This window comes from Ovis aries, chromosome 10 (genome assembly GCF_016772045.2).
Source record: "Ovis aries strain OAR_USU_Benz2616 breed Rambouillet chromosome 10, ARS-UI_Ramb_v3.0, whole genome shotgun sequence".
NCBI classification, from domain to species: domain Eukaryota; kingdom Metazoa; phylum Chordata; class Mammalia; order Artiodactyla; family Bovidae; genus Ovis; species Ovis aries.
Window position 1 is genome coordinate 71,462,903 of NC_056063.1, and position 23,720 is coordinate 71,486,622.

Below are 23,720 nucleotides of genomic sequence, written 5' to 3' on the forward strand. Positions count from 1 at the left end.
TTGCCATGAAGTGATGGGACCAGATGCCATGAGCTTAGTTTTTGAATGTTGAGTTTTAAGCTAGCTATTTCACTCTCTTTTGCCTTCATCAAGAGACTCTTTAGTTTCTCTTTGCTTTCTGCCATAAAGATGGCGATATGTGAATATCTGACGTTTTTAACATTTCTCCCAGCAGTCTTGATTCCAGTTTGTGGTTCATCCAGCCCGCTATTTCACATGATGTACTTGTCATAGAAGTTAAATAAGCAAGATGACAATCAGTTCAGTTCAGTCGCTCAGTCGTGTCCGACTCATTGCGACCCCATGAATCGCAGCACGCCAGGCCTCCCTGTCCATCATCATCTCCCGGAGTTCACTCAGACTCACGTCCATCGAGTCAGTGATGCCATCCAGCCATCTCATCCTCTGTCATCCCCTTCTCCTCCTGCCCCCAATCCCTCCCAGCATCAGAGTCTTTTCCAATGAGTCAACTCTTCGCATGAGGTGGCCAAAGTACTGGAGTTTCAACTTTAGCATCATTCCTTCCAAAGAAATCCCAGGGCTGATCTCCTTCAGAATGGACTGGTTGGATCTCCTTGCAGTCCAAGGGACTCTCAAGAGTCTTCTCCACACCACAGTTCAAAAGCATCAATTCTTCAGTGCTCGGCCTTCTTCACAGTCCAACTCTCGCATCCATACATGACCACAGGAAAAACCATAGCCTTGACTAGACGGACCTTAGTCGGCAAAGTAATGTCTCTGCTTTTGAATATACTATCTAGGTTGGTCATAACTTTTCTTCCAAGGAGTAAGCGTCTTTTAATTCCATGGCTGCAGTCACCATCTGCAGTGATAGCTTTGATTACGACTTCCCTGGTGGCTCAGATGGTAAAGCATCTGTCTACAATGTGAGAGACCTGGGTTCGATCCCTGGGTTGGGAAGATTCCCTGGAGATGGAAATGGCAACCCACTCCAATACTCTTACCTTGAAAATCCCTTGGACGGAGGAGCTTGGTGCAGGCTACTCTCCATGGAGTCGCAAAGAGTCAGGTATGACTATGAGACTTCACTTTCACATTCTTTCTTTCCCAATTTCGAACCAGTCTGTTGTTTCATATCCAGTTCTAACTATTACTTCTTCTCCTGCATACAGGTTTCTCAGGAGGCAGGTAAGGAGGTCTGGTATTTCCATCTCTTGAAGAATTTTCCATAGTTTTTTTGTAATCCACATGGTCAAAGGCTTTAGCATAGTCCATGAAAGAGAAGGTGATATTTTTCTGGAATTATCTTACTTTTTCTAAGATCCAAAGGATGTTGGCAATTTTATCTCTAGTTCCTCTGCCTTTTCTAAATCCAGCTTGAACATCTGAAAGTTCTTGGTTCATATCCTATTGAAGCCTAGCTTGAAGGATTTTGAGTTTTACTTTGCTAGCTTGTGAAATGTGTGCATTGTGTGGTAGTTTGAACATTCTTTGGCATTGGAAAGAAAACTGACATTTTCCAATCCTGTCTTGTCTTTAGCCATCAACCTGAAGCTTGTGGTCCTCCAGGTCCACATCCCTCATCCTGTCATCCCTGTATCCCCTGGCTTAGCTGTTCCCCATGCCAGCTAGACTCATGTTCCCTTGATCTACACTTCATTGGTGTAGTCTTCACAAACTACACCATTAAGCACTCACCCAGTCAAGTCCTGAATTTAGTTTCATTTGTATTGAACTTCCAACTGGCATCTACTGTGTGCCTGTTACTTATCTTGTACAATGCCAGGGCCCTGAGATGCAACAGTGAACAAAGAAAACTACATAACCCTGCTCTTAAGGAGCTGCCAGGCTCATCTCCAGTTCACTTGGCCCATGACAGTCCATGTGTCTGGAATGACCACTGTCCACCCACCCACTCCTGTTTCCACAAGGTCCATGCCTGTCGTTTCTTCATAGCCTAGTTCATTGCCCTCTCTCCTCCTTGAAGCTCATCCTCAGAACCTCTGACCAGAAGTCATCTCTTCTGTTACTAAACCTTTCTTGTTGTGCTTTTTTTCCTGCATGATAGACACTTGAAATTTTCTTCTCTATTTCCTCAGTACCGTCTCTCTTCGAGCAGGGTCTGTGGCTTATGTGTGATTTCATCTTCCATAGCATATAGCAAAATGCCATCAATGCACTTAAATGTGCAATAAATATTTGCAGAATCAATTTAGAAATTAATGACAATTTACTTAAGTGTTCCTCAATTGTGTTTTAGCTGTGTGTTACTCCTGTTTGTAAGCATTAGATATAGTTGGTTTGCAACATTTTGTTAGTTGCAAATGTATAGCAAAGTGATTCACCTAAATATGTGTATATGGTTTCAGAATATTTTCCACTATAGATAATTACAGGTTATTGGGTATAGTTCCCTGTGTCATGCATTAAGTCTATTTTGCTTATCTGTTTCATTTATGGTTCAGTTCAGCTCAGTCACTCAGTTGTGTCCAACTATTTGTGACCCCATGAATTGCAGCATGCCAGGCCTCCCTGTCCATCAGTAACTCCCGGAGTTTACCCCAAACTCATGTCCATTGAGTCGGTAATGCCATCCAGCCATCTCATCCTCTGTCGTCCCCTTCTCCTCTTGCCTCCAATCCCTCCAGCATCAGGGTCTTTTCCAATGAGTCAACTCTTCGCATGAGGTGGCCAAAGTATTGGAATTTCAGCTTTAGCATCAGTCCTTCCAATGAACACCCAGGACTGCTCTCCTTTAAAATGGACTGGTTGGATCTCCCTGCAGTCCAAGGGACTCTCAAGAGTCTTCTCCAACACCACAGTTCAAAAGCATCAATTCTTTGGCTCTCAGCCTTCTTCACAGTCCAACTCTCACATCCATACATGACCACTGGAAAAACCAAAGCCTTGACTAGACGGACCTTAGTCAGCAAAGTAATGTCTCTGCTTTTGAATATACTGTCTAGGTTGCTCATAAGTTTTCTTCCAAGGAGTAAGTGTCTTTTAATTTCATGGCTGCAGTCACCATCTGCAGTGATTTAGGAGCCCCCCCAAAATAAAGTCTGACACTGTTTCCCCATCTATTTCCCATAAACTGATGGGACCAGATGCCATGATTTTAGTTTTCTGAATGTTGAGGTTTAAGCCAACTTTTTCACTCTCCTCTTTCACTTTCATCAGGAGGCTTTTTAGTTCCTCTTCACTTTCTGCCATAAGGATGGTGCCATCTGCTTATCTGAGGTTATTGATACTTCTCCAGCAATCTTGATTCCAGCTTGTGCTTCTTCCAGCTCAGCGTTTCTCATGATGTTCTCTGCATAGAAGTTAAATAAGCAGGGTGACAATATACAGCTTTGATGTACTCCTTTTCCTATTTGGAACCAGTCTGTTGTTCCATGTCCAATTCTAACTGTTGCTTCCTGACCTGCATACAGATTTCTCAAGAGGCAGGTCAGGTGGTCCGGTATTCCCATCTCTCTCAGAATTTTCCGCAGTTTATTGTGATCCACACAGTCAAAGGCTTTGGCATAGTCAATAAAGCAGAAATAGATGTTTTTCTGGAACTCTCTTGCTTTTTCCATGATCCAGCAGATGTTGGCAATTTGATATCTGGTTCCTGTGCCTTTTCTAAAAGCAGCTTGAACATCTGGAAGTTCATGGTTCACGTACTGTTGAAGCCTGGTCCAGCCTGGTCCAGCCTGGTCCAGCCTGCTCCAGCCCTGGGGGATCCAGGGAATTCGAAGGTGGTGACAGCGTTGGCGTCCTTGGAAAAATACATATTTAATTGCAGATATATAGAGAGATTAGAAACGGATAGTGTAGTAGGAAAATTAGTGGAGAAAAAGAGGCTGAATAACTTGGTTTACATGGAATAGCATCCATGCTCCAGATGGGAATTCAGCCAGAAAAATGGGGAGCAAGAAAGAACGACATGGGGGTATCAGTGTTTCTGGAAACTGATCCGATTTCTTCATTTTGGGGTTTGCTTATATACCTTTTGTTACACATAGGGATGAATACAGAGTCACGCGGGGGTCAGCAGTCCTGACCTTTATCAAAATCAGGTGCTTCACATAAAAAGGTCTTAGGGATTTTACATCATCTTCTGGCCATGAGTGAGACCTGCTGACATTTTATGATCCTTTCTTTCTGACAACCAAAAACTTATTTCTTCCAAGGGTGTTTTTTCTTAAACCAGGCACCACCCTCCGAATAAAGTTGCATTCCTATAGGGTGAGGGTGTAGTGAGTTACAATCAAGAAAGGAATTTATTTAACCCAAGGTTAACATAATTAATCTTAAAGGTTAATACTTATTTCTCCTATATGCTTAAAGGTTAATACTTATTTCTCCTATATGCTAGTTATATTCATTATAAGGGCAGGGAACATGGAGATTTAACAACAACCATCAACCCAACAAATGAAAATCCTTTCACCAATGCTTCCCTTAAGATCTATTTAGTCTTAAGATAGTGATAAAGTTACATTTTTACATAGCAAGGACACAGTGATTTATAACAAAGTACAGTAATCTATTACAAAAGAGAAAATTCATTAACTCAAAAAGTCTAGTATTGCTAACCTTAAAAACTACTATATTTCCTTTTCTATATTCCAAATACATTGATTAATATATTCCCAGGTGCCTAAGGATATGGAGGCCTGGTGGCAATCATTGACTCAACAATGAGAAAAGCCCTATGCTAATTAAGACTCTCAAAATACTCTAAAACTCTCTGTGCTATTTATGGTTGAGAGGTAGTGAACAATCATGTGCGTAGTGGCAGGAGTATGGATAATCCTGTCACACAAGCTAGTCTGTCATCAGAGAGGTTTGACCTAAGACACCCTTGTCCAACCCAGGGCAAGGAATTAGCAGCAATTATTGACACAACAAATGAAAGAACCCTTCACCAATATAATTCCTAACCAACCCACTATACTAATAATTTCCAACTCCCCCAAAGAATTTGCCTTTAGTAAGTCTAAAACATATCATGCCTCTCAGATTGGGAGGCTGTAAACAATCACATGTGGCCGGACGAACCTATACAGGTGGGCTAGATAACCTTCAGAGGAGTCCCTAAGCTGAAACACTCTTGTCACACCCAGGAATTTTTATTGACTTGGAGCTGTAAGTTAACTCCTTCTCTGAGAGAAATGGTTATGGGGGAGAGCCCCCTGCAAAGTCAGAGGTGTAGGTGAGAGCATAAAACAGACTCTGGTTTTGGGGTAGATGCTCGGGAACAGGGGGTTTCCTGAGGCTTGATCACGCCTTTGTGTATGCCAAGCCTCCTTCCTCATGACCTTTGCCATGGGCGGAGTTCCTCACGCTGGCCCCCAACAGCTTGGCTTGGGGAATTTTGAGCATTACTCTACTAGCGTGTGAGATGAGTGCAATTTTGCGGTAGTTTGAGCATTCTTTAGCATTACCTTTCTTTTGGATTAGAATGAAAACTGACTGTTTTCCAGTCCTGTGTCAACTGGTGAGTTTACCAAATTTGTTGGCATATTGAGTGCAGCACTTTCACAGCCTCATCTTTTAGGATTTGAAATAACTCAACTGGAATTTCGTCACCTCCACTAGCTTTGTTTGTAGTGATGCTTTCTAAGGTCCACTTGACTTCACATTCCAGGATGTTTGGCTCTAGGTGAGTGATCACACCATCATTTATGGTAGTTTGTATCTATTGATCTCATAGTCCTAATTTATGTGCCCTCTCCTTTCCTCTTTGGTAACTGTGAGTTTATTTTCTGTGTCTGAGTTTATTTCTGTTTTATATGTAGATTTGTTTTTATTAGTTTTTAAGTTCCATATATAAATGATATCATATTTGTCTTTCCCTGTCTGATTTACTTCACTTAATATGATATTCTCTGGGTTCAGCCATGTTAATACAAATGGAAATATTTCACCATTTATTATCATCTGAGTAATATGCCATTGTGCATAAGTGTGTGTGTGGGGGGGGAGGTATCACATTTTATTATACCAATCATCTGCTGATGGGCACTTAGGTTGTCTCCATATTTTGGCTATTTTAAGTGTTGCTGCTATGAACGTTGGTGTATGTATCTTTTGGAATTAGGGTTATTGTCTTTTCTATATACATGCCCAGTACTGAGATTGTTAGATCATATGGTAGCTCTATTTTCAGGTTTTTTTTTAGAAATCTCCATACTGTTTCCCATTGTGGCTGCACCAAGTTATATTCCCACCAATGATGTAGGAGGTGTATCCTTTCCTCCACACCCTCTCCAGTATTTGTTATTTGTAGACTCTTTAATGATGGCCATTCTGACCCATGTGAGTGATACCAAATTATGACTTTGATTAACATTTCTTGATAAATAGTGATGTGGAGCATCTTTTCATGTGCTTGTTGGTCTCTGTATGTCTTCTTTGGAGAAATGTCTATTTAGGTCTTCTGTCCATTTGTTGATTGGTTTTTTTATATTGAGTTATGTGAGGTGTTTATATATTTTAGATATTAAACCCCTATTGGTTGCATAATTTGTAAATATTTTATCCCATTCATTAGGTGTTGTCTTTTCAATTTGTTGGTGGTATTCTTTGCTGTTCAAAAGCTTTTGAGTTTGATTAGGTCCCAGTTGTTTACTTTTGCTTTTTTTCTTTTGCTTTGGAGACTGATCTAGGAAAATATTGTTGTGATTCATGTCAAAGAGTATTCTGCCTGTGTTTTCCTCTAGTTTTATAATATCCAGTCTTATATTAGGTCTTTAAACCATTTTGAGTTTATTTTGTTTATGGATTACTTTGTATGGTTATACATATACAAAAAAAATTAGTGTGTTCTAATTTCATTTATTTCTATGTAGGTGTCCTGCTTCCCCAGTACTATTTATCAAAGAGACTGTCTTTTCCATTGTATATTCTTGACTAATCTTTCATAGATTCATTGACCATAGGTGTTTGGAGACCTGTGTTTTAAAATTGTACTTTTTCTTCCTCGACATCAGAATGAGTAGTTATGTTCCAACACATTATACTTAAGTAAAATTATACATTGAGAGCATATAAATTGGCATGCCAAATTACAGAAGACATAAATTATTATGTGGCTGTGACAGATTTTGTTATTCTTGGGTTTTTTTTGAGAAAACTGCCCTTAGCAATGATCCACAGGAATGAACAAAAGATTACAGGAAAATGGACTTTATGAGACTTAATAAATATTTCTAATTAAATACAAAGAATAGAAATAACTGTAATATCTAGATGTGGAAAAACAACCTGTGTCTTGTTTAGAGTTTCAGCATACTGTCTTAAGATACATTTACTTTAAATGAAGAACGAAGTACTACTTAACAACAGAACAGTTTTTATAGTTATAACATTTGAGCAAATTGTTTTAGATACTTCCTCCCCCCTAAAAAAAATCATTAACCAAAGCCAGTAATAAGTAGAAAGGGAAAGTTAAGAGTCTCTTCCTCTCTCTTTCAATTTCCAATTAGCAGACGTATTGCACTTAGTGGCTCAGTCATGTCTGACTCTCTGTGACCCCATGGCCTGTAGCTGGCCAGGCTCCTCTGTCCATGGACATTCTCCATGCAAGAATACTGGAGTGAGTTCCCATGCCCTCTGCCAGAGAATCCTCCCAACCCAAGGACTGAACCCAGGTCTCCCACACTGCAGGCAGATTCTTTATTGTCTGAGTCACCAGGGAAGCCCAAGAACACTGGAGTGGGTAGCCTATCCTTTCTCCAGGGGAACTTCTCCACCCAGGAATAGATCAGGGTCTCTTGCATTACAGGTGGATTCTTACAAGCTGAGCTACCCAGAAAACCCAGCAAACCTATTAATGAGCAATATAAGGGGTGAAACAAAGGCAGCTTAAGAAAGAAAGAAAAAGGAGTAGTGACAGATAATTTGTGAAAACAGGTTCAGGTCCCAGGTATTCAGATTGGGCTGCCTCCATGTGCTGTGTGGGCCATGATCACTAGAATTACAAGCTCAATTTCTTAATTGCTTCTTTGATCTTATCCAAGGAGAAAACTGGATTTCTAGAGGTGTTTTTTGTTTCATTTTTTTTGTGTGTGTGTGTGCAGAGCAATTCTACTAAAGCTGCTATGTAGCAGCTCCTTTGGCCAGCCTTTCACTCTCAGAATAATAAACTACAACCACAGCCAACTTCCAGAAACATCTTTAACTCTCAGATAAAGGATTCTGCCCCTCTTAGCAGCTGATAGTAATCCAGAACCCTAAAGAAATTCCAGCAGCATCTTCTTTATTTTTCCCAAATATTGCTCAGATTCTGTCAAACCAAGTTGCCAATTTGCTGTCAGGTCACTGCCATCTGGTTTGTATGACATCAACCTACTTTTTTTTAGATAAATTGATTTTCTTGAATCAAGGTACTTGCCAGCTCTGTGTATCTGTATAAATATACCTCAGAGCTCAAAGTGTGAGAGCTAAAAGTGCTAACTAATGATAACAACTCCAAATGCCCTGGGCAGAATATAAGATGCTACAGACTGCTGAGTACCAGTAATCATAGTATAAAACTTCCATTTTCTTCCTTTCCAATAACCCTATACTAATAAGAGATCAGGTTAGGCCTTTGTCTGCCTAGTAAAAGAGGTTAATCAAACCATTTAAACACCAGCCTGTCCTCTACCCGAATAGATTCTCCCGATTCTCCCTGTCCTGCTGGTTTCTGAAATATTGTCCAAGTTACAATGTCACTGTGAAACATTTGGTGCCCTGGGTAAAGAACCCACTCGCCAATGTAGGAGACTCCTAAGAAACATGGGTTGAATCCCGGGGTAATAAAGATCCCTTGGAGAAGGAAATGGCAATCCACTCAATATTCTTGCCTGGAGAATCTCATGGAGAGAGGAACGTCTCAGGCTATAGTCCATAGGGTTTCCAAGAGTCAGACACAGCTGAAATGACTTCACACACACACACACACACACACACACACACACACACACACACACACAAATATGTTACTGTGAAACATTGGTGATAATGGGTTTCTTTCTGGTGATTGGCAGGTTTTGGATTCAGGGAGGCTGAATGATGATGATGAGCAATATGAAATGCTGCAAAATACAGACAGCCTGCTTTACAAGACGGTGCAATAGCTGAATGAAACTGAGGCTGCTGCTCTCATTGAAAGAGCAAAACAGGTGAGCCAGCTGCTGCTGCTGCTGCTGCTGCTAAGTCGCATCAGTCATATCTGACTCTGTGCGACCCCATGGACGGCAGCCCACCAGGCTCCCCGGATTCTGCAGGCAAGAACACTGGAGTGGGTTGCCATTTCCTTCTCCAAGCCAGCTGCAGGGTGTTGTAATTACGGTTTGTCTCCAGGTTCAGTCTTCAGAATCTCCACCAGGGGTCTCTGTGCCCTTTTCAATCCTAAACCTCCAAAGAGGAAGCTTCATGACTGGGTCTTAACACATGGCAGGTTGAATGCAGGTCTGCTGAGAATCTGCAGCAGTGGTGGGGGTGGATTTAGGATGAGTGTGCCCTTCTGGGCTCATGCATACCTGTGCCTGAGAGACAGATTTTGGATAGGACTCTTGGACCCTAGGTTCAGATTCCCTTAGAGTACAGAACACTCTCATTTTGCAGACCCTTTACGTTTCATTATGATTGGTCCTCAGCACACTTGTGATACAAATGCTGTCAAATATCCATGAAATTTGAGTTTTAGGAAAAAAATGCGGAAAAATTTTGGAATATTTTGAGTCTAGGAAGATTTTCCAGGGAAGGTATAAGTTGCTTCTGTTTCTAACCTGTAAGAAAACTCCTACATGATACTGTCACTTAATCCCCAATTCTTTGTTGTTTAGAATTTTACCCAGTTACCCCCTACACACCCATGCCCCCTCTACCTTCCAGAAGAAGGTAGATTGTCATCAGGATAAATCAGGAATTCACAAAACCTTAACACTGTACTCTGAATGGTGCTTGAAGATGAGGTGTGTGAAGGCACTAAGCACTCTACACAGTGTGAGGAACGCCCTCGATGAGTGACTTTCAGTCATGTGGTGTCTTTCTATCAAAGGTGAGGTGATAGTATCTTGTATAGATGTGACAGCTGAGGTCTAGTTTGAGGGACTTAGCCATTATCATGCAGCCGCCTGTAATTCATTCTGGAACAAGTTGGGATTGACACTGATGCTAAGATAGAGGGAGGGAGGGAAGGTGTGGTGTTCTTGCTGCTTGAGATGCGTGATTTAGGGTGGGGTGAGGTTTCCAGCTGTAAGTGGTGAGGCTTCCCCATTGAAAATTTATCTCTAGATATTAAATTATGGATGCATTTTACCTTCTTCATCTTTTTCTGCCTTTCCCAGATTTTCTGCCTTTCCCAGATTTTCATTTTCCCACTTGTAAGTAGAATACAATTACTTGTGTAGTATTTAAAATATCTGTTAAAGAAAACACACCTCAGTAACTAACAGTATTTCTGTATGAAAGACTTATCTAAAATATGACCTAAATTTCCTCTGTCACTGTTTCATCTCAATCCTCCTTAGAAATGAGGAAATGCACAGCAGTACCTTCCACTGTTCATAGGGTAGGAGATAGCTTTTTGTAAGTACTGTACTGTATGCAAATGTTGAGTAGCTGAACATGGAGCTCTGTATTTTTTGTGCCTAAAATTCACAGAGTGCGTTTATCTAGAGTGTCTCCCACTCAGAGTTTCCCTCCTGAGACTTGCTAATCATTTGTGATTTCCCATATAACCAAGTCACAAAGCAGCAAGGACTCTTAAAACCCTTTTGTTCTTTTGAATTTAGGCATTACACATCAAAGAGAGGTGTCCCCACTTATAGGTCAAAGTGTTCATTTAAAAAAACATATTATCCTTATGTATGATCAAATCATTGAGTAATGAGAAATTGATCTCTGAATTTTAGATAAGCCCAGATAAGATAATAGGGTTTAACCTCCTCATTTTATAGGTGAGGAAACTAAGTCCTCAGAAGCAATGTGGTCTCATGTATATAATTGGTGTTAAGCTAGTTTGCAGCAGACACAGAATTAGATATCTGTTCTTTAAGTATATGTTTTAAATCGAATGTCACAGAAGATACATACAGAAGCAGACATAGGTCATAGAATTAGAAATCTTGTGATTCCTGGTCTAGTAATCCTGCCCGTACTCTAACAATATTAATGGTAAATTAAATTTGTGTAGTTTTTTATAATTTATTTTACACAGTTCTTGCATGTATGATTTCACATAGTCCTCATGACTGCCCTTTTTTATCGCAAGTCATGGATGAAGAGATTGGGTCTGGGGCTCACCCAAGGTCACAGAGCTGGTCCAGGAAGCACAGAGGGGGAATTTCTGGGGAGGCTGAGTGCAGTCCTGAGTACTGTGTTCTGTGTCGAGTCTGAGAACACTGCTCCTTTCACATGGTACCCAAGGTGGAGACGGTCACTCAGGTTCACAGGGTGATAGAAACTCACTCTTAGATTTCAGACCTGCCACTGGCTCAGGTCACCTCTACAGAAAGAAATGCAGTTCTTGATTCTCATCCCATCTTGACATTACTTCTGCATACTCTACATCCTCTTAGGAGGATAAGCTGTCAGATTATTAGTTTTTTGAATTTGCAAGTATCAGATATCAATGTCTGGTTCAGAGCTGTAACAACGGGTTGATTAGCCTAAGTTACAAGGTTTTCACTCTAATAGAACAGAATTCATTCTTCTGAAGAGAAAACCCAACATCTGGGAGAAGGTGCTTCCATATCACATTTTCTTGAACAAATAGTTCAGGTGAACTGATCACTGTCTGATTGACCCTGATCCATGAAGTAGTAGAAAAAGTACCTTTTGGATTCATAAAGCTGAAGGGGGCATTAGTCTGCTAGGGCTGCCATACAAAGACAACAAAGCAGGCAACTCAGACAACAGAAACTTATTTCCTCACAGCCCTGGAGACTGGAAGTCTGAGGTCAAGAGGTCAGTAGGGTTGGTTTCCTCTGGGGTCTCTCTCCTTGGCTTGGATACGCTGTCTTCTCTCTGTGTCTCATAGGGTCTTCCCTCTGAGTGAGCCTGTGTCCTGATCTCTTCTTATAAAAACTCCAGTCTGTTAGATTAGGACCCACCTGTATGACTTCATTTTAACTTTATTGCCTCTCTAAAGACACTGTCTCCAAACAGTCACATTCTGAGATATGGTGGGGTTTAGGACTTCAGCATGTAAAATTGGAGGGGACACAGTTCAGCTCAAAGAATGAATGCCTGTCATCTACTCTGTTCTGTGATAAAGCAGATCTGGTTGAGGTTTTTAGAAGTTTCTTTGTTCCCAGTGTGTAACAGAGGTGTCCTTTTGTCTAATGATGAAATCAACTAATAGACCCCAGAAGTTATAAAATCCTCATATCCGAGCTCTGGGAGCCCAGACCCATTTGAATAGATGGAGGAGGCACTTAGCATCCATGTGGCCTTTGTCCCCCAGGGCCTCTGAGCTTCAGGTCCTCACCTGTGTATGGAGCAGGGATTACAGCCCTGCCGGCTTCTTCACACTTATTACAGGAATCAGATGAGACAGCAGATGCTTAAGGACTTTGAGAATATAAAGTGTTTTACAGTATAAAAGTGGGATCATTTTTTTAAAGACTGTAGACAGAATACTTGCCTTCCAGTAATAAAAAAATATACCCATAGTTCTAAGTAGCTTTAGAGACTCTAAATCAGGGGTCCCCAACTCCCGGGCCAGACTGGTATGGTCCGTGGGCTGTTAGGGACTGGGCCGCACGGCAGGAGGTAAGTGGTGTGCAAAGGAGCAAAGTTTAGCTGCTGCTCCCATCGCTCACTTTACACCTGACCCTCTCCTTTCTCGCCCTGTCTGTGGAAAAACTGTTTTCCAGAAACTGGGTCCCTCGTGCCAAAAAGGTTGGGGACCACTACTCTAAACAATTAAAATGTATTTATAATAATATATTTTAAAACACATGGCTTATCTAATGCTACGAAATTTAAAAACTTTTTTAAACACTTTTTTAAAATTTATGAACAAAAAGATAAATTACTCTCCACTCCTGTCATCACACAGCTCCCCTAAGGTGGAGTCCCAGCACCACTGTCGACTGTTCTGTTGAGCGCTTCTGTGTATCAGGAAGAAAATTCCTGTTTCTAAGCACAAATGATAGCTATTCTTTCTCTTTTTTTCACTAAATGTTGTATCTCAGATTATATCAATGCATATGGTTATCTCACTCTTTTTAATGACTACATGTGTGTGTGTGTTAGTCGCTCAATCATGTCCAACTCTTTGTGACCCCATGGACTGTAGCCCACCAGGCTCCTTTGTCCATGGGATTCTCCAGGCAAGAGCATAGTATTATGCTTTCTCCATTTTGTACTCTTTATTTTCAATGCTTGTCAATCAGAGTTCATATAATGCAGGGAATACAACCTGATATTAACATCCAAATTTGTTGTGCTCATTTTTTGTGTGAAAATGAGAAACCCTTGGGCAGACAGTATTAATAGATTTCCCAGCCTCTTTGTCACCTTGTTTTTAATTTCTCTCCAGGCTTTGAGTTAGTAAAATGATTTTACTTATCAATTTACTCTAGTGATAAAGCATATCTGTGAATCAGAATGATCAGAACTCAAGTGTATCTACGGGTTGTTTGGCATTACATCCAGCCCCAGTGAAGGTTTTAATGGGGGTACTTCCTCTATTGCATAAATACACCCCTGGTGTTTCCTATTGTGCCTCTAGTAGTGATATGATTTGCTTCACGTGAAGCAGTGGACCTAAGAATGTGTTGCCTTAGGAGAAGGACTTTAAAACTCATGAACGTGTGTTTTTTGTCTTTTTTCCCCTCAGGTGCGCTCTGAAAGCGAACAACCAGATATCACTCACAGTGACTGTGTGGTTATGAATATTATGAATGACAAGTGGACAACCCTCAGCCTTCACAATTTTTGAATTAACTCTGTGATTCTACCATGAGTTCATGTCTATTCCAAAGGCATTTTTCCAATAGGTTTCTACACTGCATAAATTATATTATACTTTTTTTACACCAGCAACAGATATTTATATATTACAAATATTAATCTAAAATTTTTTCTCCAGCTTCACTCAGTGAGTTCAAGTTCTTGCAAAAGGATTTGTTATGTTTATTTATATATAATACTATTTTCTTTTTTATCCAAATCAGAGGTGCAGGCCACCAGTAAGAGCTGGTTTTGTGTCTTGAGATATTCTGGAGCCAAACTCATTTTCTAAGATTTGAGACAAAGTTCTCACAGATATATATATATATATATATATATATATATATATATATATATATACACACACACACATATATATATGTATATATACTGTTCCCAGAATTACATATTACTTTCTAATTATGTTAGGGATTCTTAAAGACTGTGTGATGATGCCGTTTTGTATCACCACTTCCTTTAACAGAACTATTATCCATTTTCCACTCAAAGACCTCTGGTTAAAATACTACAGGAAAAACATATAGTAATGTAGTTTAAGTAATATTATAGGAAAGAAAGGTGTCACCCTCCAAAAAACTTATGGTTAAAATACAGAAGGACAATATTGTACGTTCTTCCCCTGCATTACAGGCAGATTCTTTCGCTGAGCCATTGGGGAAGCCCTCTAAAAGAGAAGGAAGAGAAAATACCTTTTATCAAAGTAGGAACCCCTCTAGGGGATTTGCTAATGAAGGACAGACATGTTCTAGACTGTCTTCTAGATAGAGGATTTTATTTTTTTACATTAAAATAATTTTGGTAAAATATATATAACATAAAATTTGCCATATAACCATTTTTAATCACACAATTCGGTGGCATTCATCACACTCACTGTGTTGTGCAGCCATCATCGTCTGGGTAACTTTTGGTAATTATGTGCTTCCTATTCAGTGTGTTATTTCTGCAGAGTCATTTTGGTAAGTTTCATTTTTCTAGAAGTGGATCTGTTTCCTGAGTTTTGAGCTTCATTGGCATAAATTTATTCACAATATCTTACATGTTTAATCTCTGCAGCATCTCTGTGTTCTTTTGGCCTTTTACTTTTCTTTGAACCTTCTCTTTTTTATGAGTAATCTTGTATAACTTTTTCCTATTTTCAAAGAATCAACTTTTTGCTGGATTGATGTTCTGTTTTTCTTTCTAGTTCATCATATCATTCTTTCTTTCTTTCAACTTTTCCTTTTTGAGATTTTTTTCTCTAAATTCTTAAATTACAAACAGATGAATAACATTACTATTTTTCTAACCTAAGTATATAAAATTGACATTTTTTCTGAGATCCACTTTAGCTACAGCCTACAAGTTTTGATACTTACACCAATCAATAGCCAAGTTTTATGCATTTTCTAATTCCTAATTTAATTCATTAACTATATCTTTTACCCATGAGTTATTTATAAGTGTAATGTTCTCTAAATTTCAAATGCTAATGGATTTTTTTCTATTAGATTGAACATGTGGAACTGCTAACATTCAGCCTTTTGTATAAAATGGCACGTTCATGTGTTTCAACAGAATAGTTTTCTTTTGTTATTAATATATAACTTAATTTTATTTTGGCCAGACAATATTAGGTTGTGGATTTTAAACCAAAGGTAATGATACTCACACAAAAAGTCCTTGTTTCCATCATTTTATATTTTATTTTGGGGTTTTAAAATGTTTTAAGGACATGTGTAACCAGTAATTTTCAAATAAAAGTCCTCCTTGAGTACTGAAATGTTTTCTGATACATGTTGCAGGCTGGTTCTCTGGAAGGCAGACTCAGATTGAGTTTAGTGCTGGGATATTTATCAGGACTGCCCTTGGAATCAACACTGTGGAATCAGGAGGGAAGAAACGGGATAGGGCAGAAGGAAGGATCAAGCTGGATCACTGGCTGGATGACCTTAGCTGATCCCATGGGGCATCTGGAGTGAAGATGGCCCTTCAGAGTTGTCCTGGCACATCCAATGGCCAGGTCTTTATACCTCCACCTGGAAGGATCATTGCATGCAGCCTGGTAGTTTAAGGTTGCTCACTGGCAGCACCCCCAGCAGCTGGGCAATGAGTCCTTGAAGGAAAGTCTGAACAGCATGTCTCCATGTCCCCCCATAACCTGTGTCACAGCTCTAAGGTAGGTGATGAAGAAGTACTGTGGGGAAAACTCTTGATGACTGATGTGTAAGTCAAAATGATGACTTAGTGATTCTCCTCAATACCCTCTGGTTTAAAAAATAGAGGAGAAGGTCCATGAAGGGGAGAAATCTCATTCTCCAGGGTCAGCCCAGTTGTCACCTCTTCTAGGAAGTCACCTTAAGATCAGTCATCATCCTAGGTAACTCGTCTTTCTGTAGGACCCTGAGCACCTCTCATTTGTTAAACTGAACCATGCTTGGTTAGTGTCCTATTGTTATCCAGTGTGATGATTCTTAAACAAGGGGCCCTGCGCTTTCCATTTTACACAGGTTATGTAAACTATGTAGCCTGCCCTGACTATGAGTATTCATATGGTTTGTTTTCTCACTAAACCAAGTGAGAAAAAGACTTGAAACTGTGCCCTATTCACTTTTTAATTACATCTTTCAGCACAGTATCTGTTACATAGGGGGCACTCAGAAAATGTTTTCTGAATGAGGAAATGATGACTGAGAACAAACCTTCATTGTGAACTTTGTAGTTTTGGAATTCTAAGAAGTAGCCTGGGATAACAGAAAGCCCTGGTTTTGGAGTCAGTCACACTGATCTGCCTGTTAGGTCTTTCTCTGCTCTCACCAGCAGTGTGGGTGTCCAAAGAATGTACTGTCCAGAGTGGGACACTTGAGAGTGAAAGGAAAGCAGTAACCAGCCAGACTGCCAGGGAGATAAACTGGCACCATCTTTGACAAAATGGACTATGGACACCCTACAGCCGTGTAGCTTTAATCTAAAAACAATTCTGTGCATGTATTTATATAGATTCTATTCTTGAATCAGCAGCATAGTCCTAGTGTTGAAGAGGGTACCTAGAAACACAACAGGTTTTTTTAAACCAAGATTTCATGTATACATTATTAATTTTAATTTTAAAACAGAATATGGATTAACTGAGTTTTTGTTTTTTAAACCTAATATTCTAAGGAAAAAATTTTTTTTTCAAAGACTAAACCAGCAGTGTATGTTGAAAACTGGGAGAAATACATGTTTATTTGAATTTAGACCTAAAAAAATAACATTACTAGAAGGAATAACATGCCCCAGCCCTATGAAACCTTAATTTATACACCAGAACCATGTGACCTGCCATAATCAAACTGGGATTGTGTGATATTTTTAAGAAGAACAAGGTTAAGGCTTAGATACACTAAGAATGTTCTACACGGAGTTTACATTGGAGGGTTCTGACTAACTTCACTCTTTCACTCAGCAACAATGCTCACAATTATCCACCTAATAGGTGAAGGCTTTGTGTATTCCAAACCAGTGTTTGATCCAATAGTTAATCACATTTAATTCTGGAGGACATTATGTGAAAAACATTTTTTTTAATTACATTTTGCAGACTACCTAGACAAAAAAATGAGTGCCTGAGATGGAGCTTATATCACATTAGAACTTTTGTAAGTAAATAACAATAAACAGTAGATTGAGGATTTTTAAACCCTACATTTTGCAATAATAAAAATTTTTAAAAATCCATGAGTTTATATTTATTCCAATAAGACATAAAATAGATAGAAGTAAGGGAAACATTTTTTTTACAGATTGAAAGAAAAGTACCACATGGGAGCCATTGTCATAAATAATTCAGACAAAATTCATCATTGACTGAACGTATGTTGAATGTTTGGGGGTTGGAAGAGACACACCATTTTCATGGACTCAAAATATCTTCTCAGATTAATTCTTTAGGGAATTATATTTTTAAAGTGGAAAATCGGACAAACACCAGGCTAAGCAAGTAACTAGAGTAAATATTAATAGTGAACCTACTGACACCCTTGGCTTTTTTTTTTTCTTGTCTCTTTAAAAATGTATATAAGGACAGGGGAGCCTGGTGGGCTGCCGTCTCTGGGGTCACACAGAGTCGGACACGACTGAAGTGACTTAGCAGCAGCAGCAGCAGCATGGTTGACTTACACTGTTGTGTTAATTTCTTCTGTATGGCAGTGATTCGGTTATATATATATACATATATACATACATTCTTTCTCATGTAGGTTTAATAAGCAGGGTAACAATATACAGCCTTGTCATACTCCTTTACCAATTTTGACCCAGGCAGTTGTTCCATGTCCAGTTCAAACTGTTGCTTCCTGACCTGCATACAGGTTTCTCAGGAGACAGGTAAAGTGGTCTGGTACTTCCATCTCTTTAAGTTTTCCAGTTTGTTGTGATCTACACGGTCAAAGGCTTTAGCGTGGTCAACGAAGCAGAAGTAGATATTTTTCTGAGCAGAAACCATAAGGCCCCCAAATCCTGGAAATGTACTTCCAGGTCCTTTACAGGAAATCTCTGCCCACCCTGTCCTGGGGCTCTGCTGTTCTAAATGCATCCTTTGGACCAGCAGCATAGGCTGGGCTGGGAGGCAGTTAGAACACAAAATCTTGTCTCTATCCCAGACCTACTGACTCAGAATCTCTAGAACCCAGGGGAGACCTGCTCACAGTACAGTCAGAGAAGCGCTGGTTTAGAGGCCCTGCTCAGGTCATCCTGCGGTTGCACCCTCCCCCAGGTGCAGGCAGACAGAGAAGACCAGGGCGTGGGCCACCTGGAGCCCCGCCCCGTCCAGGCCATGCTCTGAGCACCTGGACCCTAGAATCCCTGCTCCCAGCGCCAGTGCAGGCCTCCCTCCTGGGGCCTGTTTCCCAGCCTGACAGGTGGTCAAGATTCAGCTGTTTATGGGGCAGAAGAGGGTGGCCTGAGCTTGGACTTGAAGGCTGGAGATGCTCTTGCTTAAGTAGCAGATTCCTCAGGGCACAAAGAGGGTCAGAGCCAAAGGTGGGAAGAGCAGGGGGAGGGCTGGGGGCTGGGTCGGCCCCTTCCTCTGCTCTCCTGCCTTCTGGTTTCTCACTCCAGGGTCCAGGATCCTCAGCCTGCCAGGTGGTTATGAGGGTGTACTTGACTGTGTTAGCTTGATTTATAACTTTTAAATATTTAAACATAAAGGATGGGCTTCATTATACTCTTGACCCAAGGCCCACAGATGTGAGTGGCAGGTCTGTTAAATGCTTCTCAGAATGTTATCAGAGGACCCCCTGCATCCCAATCCACTGGGATTGGGATGTTGGATCAAACCTTTGGGGCTGGAGCCTAGGACTCTGCATTCTGACCCCTCCCCTGGTGACTCTGATCCACAGCAGAGCTACAGGAGCACTTGTAATGGAGAGGGGTGGGGCGTTGAGAGGAGCTGCCCTGAGTGGCAGGAAAAGTCAGAAGAGAGAGAGGTCCCAGGTCAGAGGAAGGTGCTGACCACAAGCTCACACCTTCCTGCTTCTCTCATGATTCTCCTCACAACCTGGCCTGGGCCCACCCTCAGGAGTTGGCTGCAGGGAGAAGCTGCTAGAACTGGGCAAGGGTGTCCTCCTGTTGACCGTGGGGCTCTCGGGGACTGCCCTGCAGAAGGAAGGACCTGAGTCAGGGGCACTAGGAGCAAAGGGGCTGCGGGTGCCTAGAGGGATCACATGGACCCACCCAGGGAGTCAGGCTGAAGTCGCTGAGCAGCTCTTTGGTCAAGGAGACCTCCTGGTCCCATGGGAAACAGGTGGAGTGGGGACAGACTGTGCGGTTCCACTGGGGCTCAGAGGCCGCATCTGTCAGTTAGGAGTCTTATGACCTCTAGCAATGCTCTTAAGCTCTGTAAGACGAGGGTCCTAACATCCTAGTATCCTCTGAGCTTGTGTTAAAATTAAACATGATGTTCTTTCGTTCTGGCCCACAATGCTGGTAGGATGAGCGAGTGTTGTGGTTTTTGCTAGGAAGCTCTGTAGCCACTGAGGAGCCCAGAAGCGACATGGTAACAGTGTAAGAAAGCCCATTTGGGCACAGCCCTGAAGGCCAATCCTTTTGGATGCAATTCTCATGACAAGAGAATTGTGCTCGAAAAAATAGGGGTTGAAGCCAAACATCCAAATTCTGCCATCAGGAAATGTGTCAGGGTTCAGTTCACCAAGAATGGCAAAAAATCACAGCCTTTTGTACCCAGTGATGGTTGCTTGAATTTTATTGAGGGAAATGATGAAGTTCTGGTTGCTGGATTTGGTTCCGAAGGTCATGCTGTTGGTGACATTCCTGGAGTCTGCTTTAAGGTTGTCAAAGTAGCCAGGGTCTTTTTTGGCCTTCTACAAAGGCAAGAAAGAAAGACCAAGATTATAAATTTTGATGATGAAAGAATGATAGTAATAAATTTTCATATACCAAAAAAATTAAATGCGATATGATAGTTAAGTAAAAGCACATCCTTGTCACACAGAGCAAAAAAAGTGGCAGCTGCTGTTTATTGGGACGCTTATTACATTACACTTCTGTACTTCTTGATGCTCGATATCATAGGCACTTGTCACTGGCTGTGTTCAATCATATCCGACTCTTTGTGCCCCTATGATTGTAGCCCACCAGGCTCCTCTGTTCATGAGATTTTCCAGGAAGATTACAATACTGGAGAGGGTTGCCATTTCGTCCCCCTAGGCTTCTTCCCGACGCAGGTATCGATCTAGTGGCTCCTTTGTCTCCTGCATTGGCAGGCAGATTCTTTATCACTGAGCCTGGGAATTCCTGTCACTGACTTTAAGATCAGGTCCCTCAAGCTCCCAGGGGGCATTAGTGGTAAGGTATCCACCTGCCAGCGCAGGAGACCCAAGAGAAACAGGTTCAATCCCTGGGTCGGGAAGATCCCCTGGAGGAAGAAATGGCAACCCACTCCAGTATTCCTGCCTGGAAAATCCCATCCTCTGTCCATGGGGCCCCAAAGAGTCATCATGACTGAGCACACACACACACACATTTCAGATCCCAGGCACAGGAAGGTTTCAGTCACAGCCGTGTGACACACCTGTGCTTGGCCAGTCGCCTGGAGCTCCCTGAACCTCCCTGCGCAGGAGCAACTCCCAAAGTTACTGCTGAGCTGCTTGTCCTGTATAGTTCCCAGGATTTCCCTCCCAGCAAGTCACACCTTGGGAATCCTGCTCATAGGTTTGGGAAGAACTAAGATGCGGCTTGTATGAAATCTCCTGAGACAACTGTATCATACTGAAAATCACCACCAGGGCACAGGAAAATCCAGGCATCCAGGTGAGAAGCATGGAAAGGCTGTGCAATGAGGGGCCAGGAAGGCCTCAGAGTGGGCAAAAGGGGCCACAGGCCCCCACCCCAACTACACCCTGCACACAGAAACATACACTCCTGCTCATGATGCAGAATCACTCTGTCTGTTTACTCTGCTTCCTCGTCCAGGTAGAGTTCTTTATATCCTCAGTATGGCAAAGGCCAGTGGTTTGTAAACTTGACTACAAATTTGAATCACCAGGGGAGCTCTGTAAATCTGTTTCATCGCAGCCCAGCCTCATGGAATATTAAGGACCCTGACTTACCTTTAATGACTGTTTCCTTTGTTACCTGTGAAGATAATCCTGATGAAGAAAAAGAGACCAATTTCTCTTCTGTTCCTGAAGGCCTGAAAGGGAAGGTACGGATATAATCAGTTTTATTTTGTTGTTGTTGTTGTTGTTTTTAACCCATAAGGTAGCTCCCTATTGTCTGGGGTTTGATGTTGCTCCTGAAATAATGGAAGCCCCTGGCACCCTTCATTTAAGGAAGACAACTGGGTATTGTTAAAAAAGGAAAGGAAAAGACCTAGGCATCAGGGTCCACAGAGAACCAGGTCTGGGCACTCGGGTGACAGGCTAAGATGGCCTCATCACTATGGAAACAGTGTGTCTATGCTTGTGAGGCAGGAAAGTAAGTGGGCACAGATGTTGAGAAAAATAGGATCCCACAAAAACTGGTTTGAACCAGCTAAAATCAAGATGGTTTTGAGCATGGTCTGGTCTCTGACTTCTAACTCATTACGCCTTCATCATAACATGAAAATTCCCTCCCCTCTCACCATGACAGGTGCTGTGGTAGTTCCAAGGCTGACCATAGACAGTCAAAAAGTGAAGGGAGGTCCGTCTGCTCACTGCTCAAAAGCCAATAAAGGGCCAGGTTGGTGGAAAGGAACATTTGCTTTATTTTGGATGCAGGTGTGTGTTGGGGGGAGGGTGGATGCCTATCCAAAGGCTGACTCCCCCTCCTTTGACAATCAGTGGACAGGAGCTTTTATAGACGGAGAGGGCTACCTGTAGAAACAGTACAGTCAGTGCTGACAGTCATCTTGAAGTTGGTCATTGGTGGTCTGACCAGTGTCATCTTGATTGTTTTAGGTACAATTAATCTTCAGTTTCAGGGCTGGTTTGCTCCCATTTCTCCAGGTCAGTTCTCAGAATTGTGGCAGCTGATGTCATGGCTACAGTCCGGTCATTGTGTAGTTCTTTTACCTGGTGGGTGTTTCAGTACCTATAAGACAGCTCACAGGATATGGCTCAGAATATTATCTATAGCCATTGAGAAGGAATTAAAAGGTCCTTAACTATGCTTAATAACTACATTATTATTATCGGTCTCCTTTGACTGTTTTCCTTTGCTTTTGCATATTCTCCCTTCTCTAATTAAACTTATTCTTTGGCTAAAGTTTTTCCACAGACAAAAGACAGGCAGAGGACATGGGGGGCAAGGACCATAGGGTCCTGCTCCATTTCAAAAGTGTGCAGTGGTTCAGTTCTTGAAAATCCCTGCCCCTTCCCTGGAATAGCAAGTAGATTTCTGCCACTTGTTGTTGAATGAAATTACCCAGCCCATGACAGCTAACAACTCCATACCCTGGGTCCTCTCGCCTTGTGAGAAAGTCCACATTCTGCCTGTGGAGTATGTGTCCCCCTGAATAAGTCCATTTTCACTCTGCTTCAGCTTGCTCCTCAGTTCTTTCCTGCAGGAAGCCAAGGACCCTCACTTGGAAGCTGGCCCTAGGTACTTCCACGTCTTCCAGGAAGAGATATGTCCTTCTCCTGCACTACTTGTAACATGGAGGATGAAGAATAGGGACTACAGATCTAAACTGATTATAAAGCAGATGATCTAGATTTAGGAAGAGTTCTTATTTATCTTCCTAGTGTTGTTTCTTAAACGTTACCAGTCTGGTTTCTGCTTTCCTGGGCAAATGTATTTGGTTTTTAAAATTGACTCTACTGTGGGAGTTTGAAGGAAGACATAACTGATTCTCATCTGCTCCCCAGTTGACGCTACAAGCCACATCTCCCTCTGTGGCATTCTCTCATCCTGGCTCACAGACTCCTTAAACCTGCTTCCTCCTTTTCTGAATTTTCCAGACCCCAGGTGAGTCAGGGTTTTCTCTTTAACTCATAACACAAGCTGATGGCAAAGGATCTCCTCTACAAAGCTGGTAACTCACCTGGCTTCTAGCAGGAGGTAAGGCATCAGCCATACTTGGAGGGGATCTATCATATCCTGTGTCCCCCCTGCTTCGTCCTTGCCCAGGAGGTTGAGGATGGTAACCTTGGAGATAAGGATCACCAACTCTCTGCCTCTTATTCTCAGACCTTTGTTCTCCTCTGACTTGCATTTTAATCTTTCTTCTGTGGAGGAAATCTTGGTTGGCTAAGTTTTATTGCAAACTGTGCTCTTTATGCCAGCACCAGTGGCCTTTAAGCTATAACCTCAAGATTTTCATTTTCATTCCTTTA

At 41.5% G+C, this 23,720-nt stretch overlaps 1 protein-coding gene across 6 annotated transcripts in view; it reads left to right on the top strand.

Annotated features, from left to right (window-relative positions):
• Positions 1–15,685, top strand: part of LOC106991387 (ATP-binding cassette sub-family C member 4-like) — a 589,015-nt gene extending 573,330 nt beyond the window's left edge. For 3 of the 6 annotated variants that reach the window (XM_060394634.1, XM_042254994.1, XM_060394635.1), the window contains one exon: positions 13,790–15,685. In XM_060394634.1, the coding sequence (XP_060250617.1) occupies positions 13,790–13,891 (102 nt within the window). In that variant the 3' untranslated portion in view covers positions 13,892–15,685. Of the gene's footprint in view, positions 1–175; positions 1,031–8,984; positions 9,120–13,789 lie in introns of those variants that run through there. The other 3 variants (XM_042254995.1, XM_042254997.1, XR_009595284.1) reach the window with 2 other exon arrangements.
• Positions 15,686–23,720: the final 8,035 nt, after the last annotated feature.